The 15332-nt window shown below is 54.8% G+C and overlaps 1 protein-coding gene across 1 annotated transcript; it reads left to right on the top strand.

Annotated features, from left to right (window-relative positions):
• The first annotated feature begins 2637 nt into the window (after positions 1 to 2637).
• Positions 2638 to 14517, top strand: CPN1 (carboxypeptidase N subunit 1). The gene is made up of 9 exons (XM_059821202.1): positions 2638 to 2860; positions 5828 to 6024; positions 6706 to 6861; positions 7327 to 7509; positions 9025 to 9136; positions 9870 to 10009; positions 10327 to 10426; positions 12243 to 12361; positions 14260 to 14517. Exons 1-9 carry the CDS (start codon positions 2638 to 2640, stop codon positions 14389 to 14391), a joined length of 1362 nt encoding a protein of 453 aa, XP_059677185.1. The 3' UTR covers positions 14392 to 14517.
• Positions 14518 to 15332: the final 815 nt, after the last annotated feature.

Here is a 15332-nt window from a genome sequence, read left to right on the forward strand (position 1 = left end):
CTCCACCCACCCCAGATTTTGCTCATGGCTCCTTTTTAGGATCTAACAGTCTGGCATTTCTTTTTTTTTCCTGTTGTTTCTCACATCAGTGTTGCTTGTCTCCATAGGAAAGGGAGCGCTTTTCTCATGCGTCCCTTGGCAGCACTGCAGCTCCAACTCTCCCACTGCTGTTGCAGGCCACTGGAAACAGCCTGGGAAGGAAAAGGGGAGGAGGGGGGAGACAGACCAAACATGGGGTTTGTGCTATTTTACTATAGCCCTGCCTAGTGCTCTCTGGCTGCCAAGTAACACCGGCTAGCACTGGAAACCTGCCCACCTCCTTCACATCGCCCTCGTTGCTGAAAGCTGGGGAGAGAGCAGCTCCACAGGAACCCAGCAGCCCTGGGAGTGGCGATGTGAAGGAGGCGAGGGCATTTTCCACCACTGCGTGAGCTGCCAGCTCTGCAAAATGCCACCAGACGTGGCTTGCTGTAGGGATACAAGCTGCCCTGCCATACCCATGCTCGCCATACCCACACTCACCATGCCCTGCTACCAGCTCAGCTACTTTTCCTTGGTTTCCTACAAGTGCTGGGAGAAGCTGGTACCTCCAGCACCATTTCTCGTTACCTGATTAAAGATGGGTGCAATGCCATTCCCGCTCCTGAACGTGTGTTGCTCTGAGACTGACTGACAAGGGGGGATGTGGTGGGATGGAGCTTAACTGGGAGAAGGTATTAATGTGGTTACTGCTATCTTTATGCATGTGTAATAGTCATCTTTTTTCTGGTCATGTCTTCAAAAGATATTTGTTCAAAACCAGGACTTTTACAACCCTTTTTTTTTTTAAAGGGGCCATAATTGAGAGGAGGACACTGTGCAGATGAGGCAGGAGACCAAGAAGGCACAGGAACAAGGAGAAAAAGGACCGGTATGGTGGGGCTGGGGCAGAAGAAATTTGGAAGTGGGAAAGTCTGAGCAAGCCAAGCCAGGCGCAGACAGGCTGTGTGCTTTGCCCACCAGCCTGCACTGTTTGCATTAGAGGCTATAAACAGGGGCTCCTTGCTTTTACCATTGCTCTTCCTGGAAAACCGAGGCAGAAAGGCGGTCGGTGACCCAAGTGGATGTGGAGGACAGGTAGGAAAGCAGTGGTGCTGAGCAGCACTGGTAGAGGATGCTTTGCTGGGGGAGGAGGCAGCTAGAACAACCCTTGTGACAGGGGTTAGAGCAGTGCAGTGTGGATCCACCTCAAGGCTGAAGGGAAGGCAGATGTTTAGCTGGGCTCTGAGTAGCCTGAGAAGCCCACTGCTGATGGCAGGAGAAGCTCCTTTCCAGGGTGGCCTGAACAGAGCAGTATGGCACACTCATGTTAGCAAAGGGAGCCTTTCTCCTGACATGTCCAGGCATGATGGTAAATCTTTCGGCTGTTTACTCGCGTTTGGGCTCTGTGTCAGGGATGTCCTAATAAAGATCTCTGTCAGAGCCGCTAAGCTGCTGAAGTTTTAGCCCCACAGGGTAAGGCTGCAAAGCAAGGCTGCCTCCCGCAGCTGTGCCCCTCCATGGGCAGAGCACAAGGACCCTGAGGTGACTGCTGCCCACTGGGGCATGGGTGTGTGTGGCAGAGGGGTGGAGAGGAACCAGCTTCCCCCAAATCCAGAAGCGGTCTGCAACTCTGTTTATTGAGAGACAGCAGGGCATTTTCATCTGCCTTTAGGCTGTTGAGGTCTCTTCTGCTGCCAGTTGCCCGGTGCCTGTCGGAGATCATTATCATGCCCACTGCCAGCGCACAGCAGGGCCATACCAGACCTCTGAGCAGAGCTCTCCTTGCTGGTACCTGCTCAGCAGACAACTCCTACATCAGACACCACGTCGCCCTGTCCTCCCCCTCCGACTTCCTAGCTGGGCCGCCTGGGGAGGCAGCTGTGGGGAGGGCGATGCGGTCCCTGTCTGCTTATCCCGGGACCAGCAGGACTGCCGGGTGAGCAGGGGCCGGGGCAGAGGGGCCGGCGGACCCGCAGAGCCTGCGGCGACGTCTCCCTCTGCTTCCCCAGGAGATGGGGCAGGAGAGCAGGCGCGGCTCCGAGCTGGCGGCCGGGCCCCGGGGGGAGCGACGGGAGCTGCCCCCGCCGGGCAGGCAGGAGCCGGGCAGGGCTGCGGCAGCCGTGCGGGCGCCGGGGCCGCCCCGGCGCCATCCCCACCCCGCTCGGCTCTTGCCCCACGCAAGGGCTCGGCCACGGGCATGCCCCCCGCCCGCCGCCGCCCCCCTCCCCTCTCCCCCGCCCCGCCGCTGCCGTGCGCTTGGCAGCCCCGACGCCCTCCGCAGCCAGTTTTCCAGCCCTGCGCTTCTTCTGCAGTGACAGCCGGTGGCTGCGGGGGCCTGTTTACTGTCCGGTTAATCAGTGAGCTGGAGCGGGGGGAGACTTCGACGGCGGAGAGCGGGCTCGCCGGCGGCCGCGGCGGGCGGGCGGGGGGAGCATTCCTGCGCCGCGGGGCCCCGGCGCGCCCCGCTCCCGCCGCCCCCCGCCGCCCCCCGCCCGCAGGTGCAAGGGGCTGGCACTCGGAAACTGGAAAGAGCTGGTTGGAGTTTGCACTTTAAGCTCTCGGCAGGGAGGGAGCCGGGGACTCGGAGCTGGTCTGGGCGCCCAGCGCCGCGGGAGGATGGCTCGGTGGCTGCGGCCCCTCGTGGGAGCCCTGCTCCTGCTCGAGGTGGCGGCCGCCCTCAGCTTTCTCCACCATCGCTACGAGGAGATGGTGCAGGCCCTGTTCCGCGTGCAGAGCCAGTGCCCCTACGTCACCCGCATCTACAGCATCGGCCGCAGCGTCGAGGGCCGACACCTCTACGTGCTGGAGTTCAGCGACTACCCGGGCATCCACGAGCCCCGTAAGTACAGGGGGACCGGGACGGCCGTTCGGAGGGGACGGGCTTCGTCGCCGCGCTCCCTGCCACGCGGCACCGTCAGGGCACGGGGTGGGGGGTATCTCCCTTTCCAGGCAGGACTCCCAGAGGTGCCTGGGTCTCAGGCGGTGCCGGCTCCGCAGGGACTCCGCAGCCACCCCGGGGACGCACACGCAAAACGCGCGCACACATGCCGTGTGCGTGCGTGAGCTGCAGCATGGCCCAGGTGCGTACTTTGGACGGAGCACTGATTTTTCAGTGCAGCCTAACACAAGAACTCGGGGGAGTCCATCCCAGCACCCCACCTGGCCTGCCACCCTCTCCCTCCCAAAGCAGTGTTGGGCAGGCAGGGAAGGGGAGCACCCACCCTCCTCCCTTTGCTGCTGGATCATGGCAGGAGGGAAGAGTTCAGCCCTTCCTCCTCCCGACCCCAAAGCAAGGGGGGCAGCGAGCGAGGGACCCCAGCAGAGTGGGCGCTGGGCACCCACAGCCCTGCTGGCCCCATGGGCTGTGCAGCCCCCCGAAACAGGCAGGTCTCTGGGATCTCCACCTGCTGCCACGTGGCCTGCAGAGCCTTGGCAGCAACGGCCCCTTGAGCTGCTGCCTGTGCGGCATGGAGGTGTTGCTGAGCCAGACCTTGCCGGCAGCCAGGTATCCCTGGGGGGCTGAGGGGACCACGCGGATCGTGGGGCTGGGGGCACGCACACAGGGCTCCCTCGCTTCCCCGCCTTGTGCCCCTGGGCCACAGATGCAGGCAGGGCTCTGCCTGCTTTTTGCAGGATCTTTTGCCTTTTCAAATCTCGGCTGGTGTGGTTAAACACAGGGGCTGGCAAGTCCAGGCAGCCTAGTCATGGGGAAAACTGCTGGGAGCACTGCAGAGGTGAGAAGGACCCATACCAGCACGCCCCCAACGGAGCAGCCCCCCCATATCCCATGGCCCCCTACGCCTGGTGGTGGCTCGCCCGAGGACACACTGCATCAGGGGTAGAGCCACCGTGGGGCATGCTGCTCCCCTCCTGCAGCCCAGAGCATCACATTCAGGGGTGTCGGGAAGTGGGATGGGAGGCTTCCCACCCTGACTGCCTGCATGCCAGCCCCGTTCGGTACAGGGAAACCTGCACAGCGCTGAGGACACCTGGGGCACCTCCACACCTCCTCCGGGGCTGATTCAAAGCAAGGAGCAAGCAAAGGGCACTGGCAATATGCCACTGGATTTTAGACTTGCAGAACCACCAGAGAGCAACTGGGAGGGCTGTCGGAGGTGACTAAGATCCCCCCTGCCCCAGGCGGGCAACATGGACCTGTGGCCCTGCGTGTAGCATGGGCCACCCTCAGGCTGGCACTTTCAGCTTGTAGCATGAGGACTTTGGGAATCTGTGGACTCCCCTGAAGGCCACAGAAAGTAAGTCTGAAAAGCAAGCCTAGAGTTAGTGGGTTTACGTGCAGTAATTAGGGCTTTTGTGTCCACATGGATAATGTTTAGGGGTCTGCATAGTGAAAAAGGCTGACAAGTCCTGCTGCAGACTTGAACAAAGCAGAGGAGGAGAATCCCTGCTGAGACCTTATTTTTTTAAATAAAGGCTGCACGTATCTCCAGGACATTTTTATAGTTTTCATAACTGGATTACCTAATTAAATGAGTTCTCGTGTCTCCTAATATCTAACCAGGTCAAAACATGTTGCCCACCCATAGTGTCCTGCGCTAAGGCACAGCGATCAAAAGATACGGAAAGGCAAAATCTTTTGCCAAAATTAGAATTTTTATTAGAACCTGTCTTCAGCATGTCCAGATGCGGTGTCTCCTCCCCGCACAGCAAAGGCATGGGGGATTTTGGAAGCAGCAGATGTCTGATGCGTGGAGCTGCGGTGCCTTTTGCCCTGGGGATCCTCATGACACCGTGTGTGGCAGCAGGGCTGCGTCCTGCCACTGCGAGTCTGATTGCTGCTGGTGGCTGGAAAACTCATGCTGCAATGGGAGCTCTGGCAACCTGACATTTGTAATGACACCCTGTTTTGTTCTGACCCTTTCATGTGAAATCGGGCTCCCCTTTTAACTGGATTCCCCTGCTGTCTGTCATCCTACCAGTGCTGACTCCAGCCTGCAATGAGACATTTATTCTTTCACAAGTAACTGCTTTAAAATCCACTCTGGGACAGCATAACCTGTCCCCCACGTGTGCTGCCTCTCTTTCAGCAAAGCAGCAAATCCTGCTCTGGGCACTGTCTGCCTGCAGTCACTAAATCGGTATTTTGAGACCTCAATTTAGAAAAGTCAGTGACAAGAGACCTTTTTGCTTATACTGGAGCTGCCCAAGGGACAGTTTGATCCGTATTCAACGCAGCCACTGAGAGTTTCTCCAGGCTGACAAGGAGCAGCCAGAGGCAACCGTGCCCCTCCAGTGAAAGAGCATGGCTCACCCAAAGCCAGGGAGTGATTTTGTCCTGCAGAGTAATGAAAAGCTCCTTAAAGCATGCAGAGCCAGGAATGTGCCATGCTGGTGAGAGGCACTGAGAGCAAACCGTGAAGGGCAGAGGTGGAAGAAACGGCCTGTCCCCTCCACTGCCACCCACCACAGAGCTGGGAGGCCCTGGCACCCTGGGACTTGGGGCGGTAGCAATCCTGCCGGGGCTCCCCGGTCCCTCTGTGCTGCCTCTCCCCAGCTCAAGACTAAACCGCCTGCAAATGCATCCTGTTGTGTGCTCCGAAGGCAAGCAGCAACCTGGTGGAGAGCCTGGGCTGCTCCCAGGGACGCTGTGGCAAAACGGAGGGGAGCCCATATGAGAATCATGCCACTCTCCCTCACTGAGGTTTGCATTTTCCAAGGGAAAGGGCCATTTCACACCATTTATTGGGGGTCCCCTGGGCTTGCTCAGACTCCCTGCAGTAGGAATTGGCTCTTCCCACCCCTGTCCCAGCCCCAGCTGATGGTGTCACTCTCTTGCTCTCTCCAGTGGAGCCGGAGTTCAAGTATGTGGGGAACATGCATGGGAACGAGGTGCTGGGCCGTGAGCTGCTGCTGCAGCTCTCTGAGTTCCTGTGTGAGGAGTACCGCCGGGGCAACGAGCGGATCACCCGCCTCATCCACGACACGCGCATCCACATCATGCCTTCCATGAACCCCGACGGGTACGAAGTGGCTGCCAAGCAGGTACCAGGCAGCGATCGCCTCCTCCAGCCGGGTAGGGGCAGAAAGCCCTTCAAATCATTGCAAGATCCCTTTCACCGTGCCTATGGGGAGGAGGCATCTTTCCTCTCCATGCCCTGCCAAATTTCTCCTCCTCAACCAGTGTTGCTGCTCCTCACCTCCCGTACCCAGGGCTCACACTGTGTATCCTGCCCCAGGTGGCCCTGGCAGGGGATGGAGGAGGCTTCCTACACCTGCCTTACCCTCCCCAGAAGTTACTTATCACAGGAGTGTCACTGCAAATCCCCTGCCCCAGGCTGAGGAAGTGGTAGCTGAATGCCACTGTCATGAGCAGACAGGAACATGAGGGATGGGGCAGGGGGGAAGCCCTGTAGTCCCCTCCAAAGCCTCACCCATTCCGATGTATGGCTAGACCTTGGGGAGCTATTTTACTCATGGCTCTTTCAGTTGAGACAAATTCTTTATTTGGCTTGTGCCTTTCTCTGTGACCCTGGAAAATGAAGATATTGTTATTGACTTTCCCTGTCAGTACCAATACTCTTTATTCTCCTGCCAGCAATAACACACGTGTTGCGACTCAAAGGCACCGAAGCACCGTTAGGACGGCCAGTCCCTGCCGCTCTGACACCCAGCCTGCCTGCACCCACCCTGTACTCACCCCCGTGATGCACCTTTGCCCCGCAGGGCCCGGACAGCAATGGGTACTTGACAGGGAGGAATAACGCCAATGGAGTGGACTTAAACCGCAACTTCCCTGACCTCAACACATTCATGTACTACAGCGGGGAAATCAGCGGGCCAAATCACCACATCCCACTGCCCGACAACTGGAAAAGCCAGGTACCGGTCTGGGATGCTGCGAGGGCTGCAGCATCATCTTAGAGTAGCTCAGCACCCAAGCAAAGATACAGTGCTTCTCTCCTGCCCCATGCCTCCTGCATGCAGAGAAACAACGTAATCCTGCCCCGTGTCACAGCTTGCACCTCTGCCAGGAGAGGCTGGTATCATGGCCAGCTTGGGGAGGAGGTTGCCATGCACAGCGCAAAGGAGGTGGCACAGGCTGGCTAATGCCTGTGCCTCGGGTTTTGGGGCTCTGCTGGGAGAGTTGTAGCAGGGTATGCACCGGCGGAGCCAGCTTTGCGCACCAGGACGGGTGGTGGAGAATGGAGGAAGCTGCAAGGGCTGAAGTAGGCAAATTGCAGGGCAGGGTCTGACGTGACTGATCATGCCGCAGCCTGGCATGGAGCAGCAACTGGCCCAGAGGTGGCTGAGCTCTTCTCCCTGTCCCTGTCCCTCTTCTCACAGGTGGAGCCAGAGACGTTGGCTGTGATTCAGTGGATCAGCAGCTACAACTTCGTGCTCTCAGCCAATCTGCACGGTGGAGCGGTGGTGGCAAATTACCCCTATGACAAGTCTCAGGACCAGCGGTTCAGGAGCCACCGGCGCACAGTCAACACGCCTACCCCTGACGACAAGTTGTTTCAGAAGGTGAGCACGGCCCAGGCGGGTGAGGGCATCCCCGCAGCCCTGGCAGGGTGCAGCGTGCGAGAGCTGGCTGGGAGTCTCTGGGTCGCTGCCTCGTGGAGGAGCTGAGCCAAGAAACGTGTTGGAAATAACGATTAGCAGATTACGGCATTTCTGCCAGCCACCGGCTTGTGAGCCATGTCAGGGCAGTCCTACCATGAGCTAGTCCCACCACAAGGACAGGCCAGTCTTAAACCTCAGGACCCCCTTCCTTGTCTGTGCTGTGCTTGGGTTCCCCATAACCCCAATATCACCAGTGTCTTCAGTTCCCTCCTGCTCTTCCAGAGCTGGAGCCTGCCCCCAGCTTTGCTTCACCATCATAGCATGTCTATGGGTTTTTTCCTAGAGACGTGGCAGGGGCTGGCTGGAGGTCTGCTGAGAGCAGGATAAGGGAGGCAGGTGCCCAGCAGGGGCTTGCGGATGGCAAAGAATAAGGAATACAATGAAAAGAGCACCAGGAGCTTAGGCAGACATCAGGGAGTGTATCAGTATGTGCTGCTGATCCTCCTAGCACTAGCTGAAGCCTGTGGTTTTTCTCCATTGTTAGAATGTCCCAGAAAACAGTGCCTTCAGTCACAGCTTCCATTAAGAAATACCCAGCACAAGAAAAAGCAAGTCTGCATTGGAACAGTTAATGAGAAAAATAAGTCTGAGCCGGAGTTCAGCCTTCTCTGGAAGCAGAGGCTGTGCAGGGGCTTGCCAGGACCTGCTGGGATCAGGGCTGTGCTCGGACCCAGATGTAGAGAGGCTGCAGTCTGGGGCGTAGGCTAATGATAACCTCATAGCCTCAGAAGTCAGAAATGTAGTGAAGTAACTGTTTTCGTGCTGACAGAATGAGATTACACTAGCATGTGAACCATAATACAAGGGTATAGAGTTTGCATTAGAAAATACAAACAATGGTCTCTCTTAAACCGCGTACATACACAAAGGACAGGGTTTGGGTGCAGTGTCCCAACTTCAGCCCTGCCTTCTAAAAATAAGCAGTGATCTTAATAAGGGCAATAAATAAGCAGTTCCCAGAAGCAGAAGTTGCCCAAACTCTTTCCTAATATAAATTCCCCTGATATATATGGTATTTGCATCAGGACTGATACTGGTTAGTTTTCCTTGCATATCTGCTCCCCCTGTTAGTGCCATTTGCTGTGTGGGGACCAGCACCGATGGAGCTGGGTGCCCTTGCATAGGCCCACTGCCCTCCGCTCCCCCTGCTCTCAGCGGGAGCAGGGCAGGAGCCACCTGTGCCATCAGGAAGCCTCCAGCTTGCCAGATTTCTGCTCTACCTCCTCCACCTTCATCTGCCTACATTTCGTAGAGGTCCTGGCCACCTCGTGTTGTATTTACAGCAGTAAAATGCAGGAGCTGTCTCCTGTCTGAGTTCCCTCCCACGCTGCCCAGTGAAGCCTGTGCAGGAAGGGGGATGTTTCATCCAGAGCCACCCACTGCTGGAGCGGTGACCGATGGCTGCTCTCTCTCCAGCTGGCCAAGACCTACTCGTATGCCCACGGATGGATGCACCGTGGCTGGAACTGCGGGGACTACTTTGCCGATGGCATCACGAATGGGGCATCCTGGTACTCACTTAGCAAAGGTAAGGGCTGGACGGGTGAGCGCCACCCGCAGCAAGGGTTGAGCTGAAAAGAGGTAAAGGGATAGACGAGAAACCTCAGGCAGGACAGGGTGGGTTGGGGAAGGGAGTGGCAATAGCACTGTGCGTGTTACTAGACAACCATTCTGGTGTCTGCATCTCAGACCAGAAAGTGGCTTGGTAAGACTGGAAGTGGCTTGGGAAAGAGCCACAGAAGTAGCTGAGGTCTGCAGAGACCTGCTGTGTGGTGCTGGACAAAGGAAGCATTAATCTGTTAGTGTATTTGAAAACACTACAGCATAATTCCATCAAGACCCAAAACTGTGACCACAAGGAAGACATTTCTCATAGCTGCTGGCTCCTCAAAAATCTGATTAAAAAAGGCATAATGAAGAAATTGAAAATCAGCAGATTAGGCCAGAAGAAAGATTGGAGAGCAACTGGAAAGGGACATACAGCCCCTGCAGTACCAAACTTTCCTGAGCTACTGCAAGCAGAGTGGTGAACGATCCAGCTGAAGGAGGGAGTTGGGCAGCGACAAGGGGAGGGGGCAGCACGGAGGGGGAAGGCCCTAGTCACACTGTCATGGAGGGAGGAGGCTGCACCTGCAGAGCAAAGAGGGAGAGCAGAACAGCTCTGGTAGAAGACAGACATGGGCCAGGATGCCTGAGACACGGGATTGGGGAGGGAAGGGGGCCTTGTATTCCCCTAGCTATGGGCTCTTCTTCTCTTCCAGGCATGCAGGACTTCAATTACCTCCACACCAACTGCTTTGAAATCACCCTGGAGCTGAGCTGCAATAAGTTCCCCCCCGAGGAGGATCTGGAACGGCAGTGGATGGCCAACCGGGAGGCCCTTGTTGCTTTCATTGAAGAGGTAAGGGGGCAGTCCTGGGACCTACACCCTTCTCCCACAGGCCCCCATGGGCCCCAGCCCTCCTGGTAGGGGATCAATAGAACCTGGGAGCACAGGGGTGGAAAGGAGGTGGTCATGAAGCTTGTTGGGTGCTCTAGTTGGTAGGCTTTGGGAAGGCTGTTGTGCCCTAGACTGGCTTTGCTGGGGAGAACCAGGAGATCCAAGGGTATGGGGAAAGGTGGGGTTGTCCCCAGAGCTCCACCCTCCTCCAGTGCTCAGCAATACCCTCTTGAGCAAAGGAGGGTCCTTGGGCCAGCAGTCTGTCTCCCTCCCTGCAGGTTCACCAGGGCATCAAAGGGATGGTGTCAGATGAGAACAACAATGGCATTTCAGGAGCAGTGATTTCTGTCCAGGGAATCAGCCATGACATCACCTCTGGTGGGTTGTTGGTCCCCTTGCATGCTGTCCCTTTTGGATACAGCCTCTCGGAGGCTATCTGGGTATGTGGGAGGGGGTTAGCTGTAATGTATGTGGCCAGCATGGTTTGCTTCCGAAAAACACTAGCTGTGAGGATTGAGTGGTGCACAGTGCCTGTGCGTGCTGGACCAAGGAGGGCTTAAGAAAGCTTAGGAAAGAAAGAGGTGAGAACTGGAATGCAAACCTTATTGTGAAGGACTTCAGAAAGTCAGCTCTGATTTTAACTGAGAGAAAGGAGAAAATGCATTTGTATATAACAAAAGAGAAGACTTAGGGAATAATCTACTCAAGTATCTTAAGTATCTACACAGAGCTGAAAAAGTTGATAGCAAAGAACACAATGGCAGAACAAGATGAAAGACTGAAAGTTCAAGCCAGGCTAATTTAGACTGAGAATGAAGTGCCACTTTAGTTTATCCAAGTTCTGGTTGTTTCTCCTTTGCTGGCCAATTTTAACCTCCTTTTCATAAGCACCCTTCTCCAGCTGGACCAGATATTACAGGCTGGCTGCAGAAAATAGCCAACATTCCAGCTCTCCGAAGGCTGGACTATAAAATCATCAAAATTCCTTCTGGCTGTAGGTCTGTGACTCAGTGACACTCTAATATTTGGCACTTACTATGCCAACCTGCATAGGAAAGGGGAGTGTGTGAGAGATTGGAGTGTTGGAGCTGCTCGCTGCAAGAGCCCTCTGGGGTCTCCTGTCCAACCTCCTGCTTGGAGCAGGATTGTCCCTGACATTGGCTCTGATTGGCCACCACTCCCTCCAGCCGATTCTCACTGACCCCCAAGGATGGAGATTTCACAGCCTCTCTGCTGACCTGTGCCAGGGATGCACAACCTTCACAGTGAAGCTGTGCTCCCTGATCCACCCTGAAGCTCCCAAGCTGCCATCTCAAGTGGCCACTGCCCCTCGTCGTACCGCCTGGCACGCGGAGCGTGGCCCCATCACCTTTGTAGCTGCCCTTCAAGTAGCTGCCGGCTGTGAGCAGATCCCCCTCCACCTCCTCCCAGCCAGGCCGAGCCCATCCTGATGATTCCCTTTGACCCGCTGGCTACCCGCCCTGTATTCCCTTGGAAGCCCCTGACCCATGCGTGTCTCACTCATACCAATTAGCCCCACTTAAGCCAAAGTGACACAGGCTGTAATGATTTCTCAAATTTGCAATACCCATCCAGTTCTATAGATGGGAATATATTCAAATTGTCTTAAGTAATCCGTAATGTGCTGCTGCCTCATTGTTGGCCATCCCCTGTCCCTAACCACACCAGTACACAGTCCATCAAAGTGCTGCTGGGGCTTCCTTACACAGGGAGGATCAGGCAGGGGAGCCGCGGAGCTGATGAGCAATTAAAACCCACTGATAACCCAAACATGACAAAATTGTATGTGACAGGAATTAGAGATTGCGTTATGCGTAAGGAGTTAGACTGGAGCTGTGATTGCCCTTAGGTCTGCTATCATCTGACTGGAGAGCACTCAGATTTGCAGCCTCCCCACACAGGCACAGCCAATGCTGCTGTACCATCCCCTTTCATTCGGTGTTTGCTTGCAGACTGACCTCTACTCCATGGCAGTAATAAGACATCCCATGAAGTCTACCAGTGTGAATCCAGCCTCACAGTAGCCAACAGGTCTGGAGGGAAGGCCAAAAAGTGCCTGGAATTTGAAGGCTACACATCTTCGAGGAAGTACACTCAGCAAGAGCTACTGGAATAGCTTTTGCTCTGCTCCCTGTGCATCCTGAGTGCTTTCTCTTCCCATCCTGTGTTCCAGGTGATATGGGGGATTATTTCCGGCTGCTGCTGCCTGGCACTTACACTGTCACAGCCTCTGCAGAGGGGTACCAGCCCCAGACGGTGACAACAACAGTGGGCCCAGCTGCACCTTCATTGGTGAGTCAGGCTGCATAGTCACCAGGATGTCTCCAAATGTCTTCCCTCCAGGGAGAAAGAATGCAGCGTGGGATGTCTAGTGAGCAGCAGAGAAAGGAGATGGGACATAGAGCATTGCCAGTGGCTACAGGCTCTCTGCTTTGGAAGACACAGGGCTCCCTGCAGCTCACAGAGAGGGACAGGGTGAAGGCAATGCCATGTGCCTCTTGGTTCCTTACTGAGGGCTTGCAGCTGCACTGGGCTGCCGTGCCAGCTCCTGCTTTCCTCTGCCTCTTGGCTGTGGGGAGAGCCCCTGGCTGGCTGGGGCTGCTGCTCTGTAGCTCTCCCCCCATCCTCCCCACTCTCCAGAATGAGATAATGTGGAGGCAGCATTTGTTTCCTGAGGCTCTGTTATACCCCCAGCTCTGTGGGTTTCAGTGCTTTGCCATCATCTCCATCCTGCCTGGAACCAGACACATTATCAAACTCAGCAAGAGACTGAGGTCTGCCCTTCTTTCTGCCAAGAGCACCCAAGACAGGTGGGGACTGGGTACTAACAAAGAACAGCCAAGCACCTTTGGGCGATGAAGTGAAACCAGGTGCTCTTGACAACAGTGTGGCCCCTACAGCGCCCTTCCAAGGGCAGGCTGGACAACTAGGAATTGGTTATAAAAACAGTGGTTGGTGATCCCTGTCCTTGCTGTTGCCTTGTGAACATACCGGGACTGCATATGCAGCCTCCTCTGAGGACTGGCAAGAACCCCCCAGCTGCAGCATCCTGGCACATCATTTGTTTCACTGCATGTACACTGGTCAGGCTCTGCCGTAAATACACTGTGGTGGTTCTCCCACCCTCCGTCTCTTCATCCCACCCTACCCAGCCTCTGAAGTTCTTCCAGAGCCGCCCTTTTCTCAGGATTAGAAACCTTCTAATTTTCATCCTAAATTTATTTATGGTCAGTTTATCCCTATTTGTTCTTATGCCAACGTTGTGCTTTAAATAGCCCCTTTTCTTCCCTGGTATTTATTCCCTGATGTATTTATAGAGAGCTGTCAAGCCCAGTCCTAGCCTTGTTTTGCTAGGTTAAGCACCCAGCTCTTTGGCTTTCTTTTTCAAAATAGATTTTCCTTTTACCATGTTACTGTAGAAGACTGATTTGTTCCCTGATGGTCTGTTTTTTGTAGATCTCCTCTCACAGCAGCCCTCCTGTCCCCATTTCCTTCCACCCCTGCAGCATGTCCCCTACCCACTGTTCACCTCATTCCCCCCCCAGGAAGCCCACACAGCCCTATTTCAGTTTCACATTTCTGTATGGCCTCCCCACTCCCCATTCATCTGTTGCTGTGTCCTGCATGTTCCTTGTCCCTTTCTCTCTCTTGTACCTGCTTGCATGGCTGTAGTGGATGGAGGTTTCTTTTCTGGAATTTTTTTTTGCCTGAATCTACTGGAAGCACTGGTTGCTGAAAGACTGATCAGCAGGATTCAGCTAATGACATGCAACTGAAAAAGGACTGTCTGTCCTAAAGTATTCTGTGTATTACATATTCACAGAGACGCAAAGCAATGTTATTTCTCTACTCTCCGGTGAGAAAAGGTGAAGAAGGAGCATAGCCCAGTCCCTTGCCTTTCACAGCTCATCTTCCAAACCGTCCTAGGACATCACATTGCCACAAGAGCAACTCTTTGCATAATAAATATAGCTGATTGTTGGTACAACATTTTCCACAGAAAAAAAAATGTTTCCAGCTGATTTAAGCACTGAGTTCCCATTGTATCGTAACACTGGCTGAGGCCCCTTACTGCTTGTCTTGGCCCAAGAGTCAGCTTTGAAGGCTAGCGGCAGAGGCAGGTCCTGCAGACCCCTGAGCCGGCAGAGCACACACATGGTGTTACATGGTTATTTTTTTTCTTTCTCCAGGTGAATTTCCAGCTCAGAGAAGATGTGGTGAGAAAGCCCCCAGAGCGTAAAACCTCAGGCACACGCATGAACAACAAAGCTCTTCAGAAGAAGGTAGTGCCAAGAGCCACCCGCCGGGGGACCCAAAGATGAGGACAGCTCACTTGGCTGAGAGCTGGGGGAAGCCGTTTATACGAGGTCTGGCTGATGACTCCAGCCAGTGAACTTTCCAACAGTCCAGCATGAAACTAGCCCAAATTATTAGGTTATTAAAGGAGAAAGTATTTAATCCCTGAACAAATTGTGAAGTCATTCATAACAAAATGTGTCTGGGCTGTGGTTCCCTGGGCACCGTGTCCATAGCTGCTGAGCTGTTCTCCTGCACTTACTCCATCTAGGAGAGCTCTGCTCCCTTTACTCCTGAACTCAGTTGCTACAGCTCACATGAGATGCCTGGACGCTGGTGCATAGCAGGGAGAATGAATCCAGGCCCTGGTCTTTGCTGCACTTACAAGCGGGGCACGTGAATCCTGGCACTAGTTTTCTGGGTGTGAGTGCCATGCTTCTCCCTCAGGTAAGGGCGGTTACTGCCTGTAGACCCTGAAGTTAGGGGGAGGTCAGTTTTAAAGTAGTCAGTGATGTGACCAGCTCTGAACACAGTTTGTCCCACATGTAGCACAGCTATTGTTGGTTGGCAACATGACACGTAGGAATGCAGTACTAGGAGGTGGTGGTCCCAGGTCATCTCCTGGCTGATGTCACCATTTATCTTGATGTGCAGGTGGGACTTTCTGGTAGCTGGTTTGGATTATTTGTAGTCAGACAGGCTGAAATGATGCACGCTGGCAAAAGCCAAGGATTATCCCGTCTCCTTATGTCTTCAGACCCAAACCAGATGGCTTGCTGAAGGGTTTGCTGTAGCCAACACAAACTATTAGTTTGAGCCCAGGAGCAACTAGGTGAGGTCTGTCAACCAGTGATGAGTAGAAGCGCAAGAATTGATACTCCTTTGAGACAAATTCCCTGAACCTTGGTCCTGTCAATGTGCAACAGGGAAGTGTGGACGCTTGATGCCAGCAGTGTGCTGTGCAGGT

The sequence above is a fragment of the Gavia stellata genome, chromosome 9 (assembly GCF_030936135.1).
Source record: "Gavia stellata isolate bGavSte3 chromosome 9, bGavSte3.hap2, whole genome shotgun sequence".
NCBI lineage: Eukaryota > Metazoa > Chordata > Aves > Gaviiformes > Gaviidae > Gavia > Gavia stellata.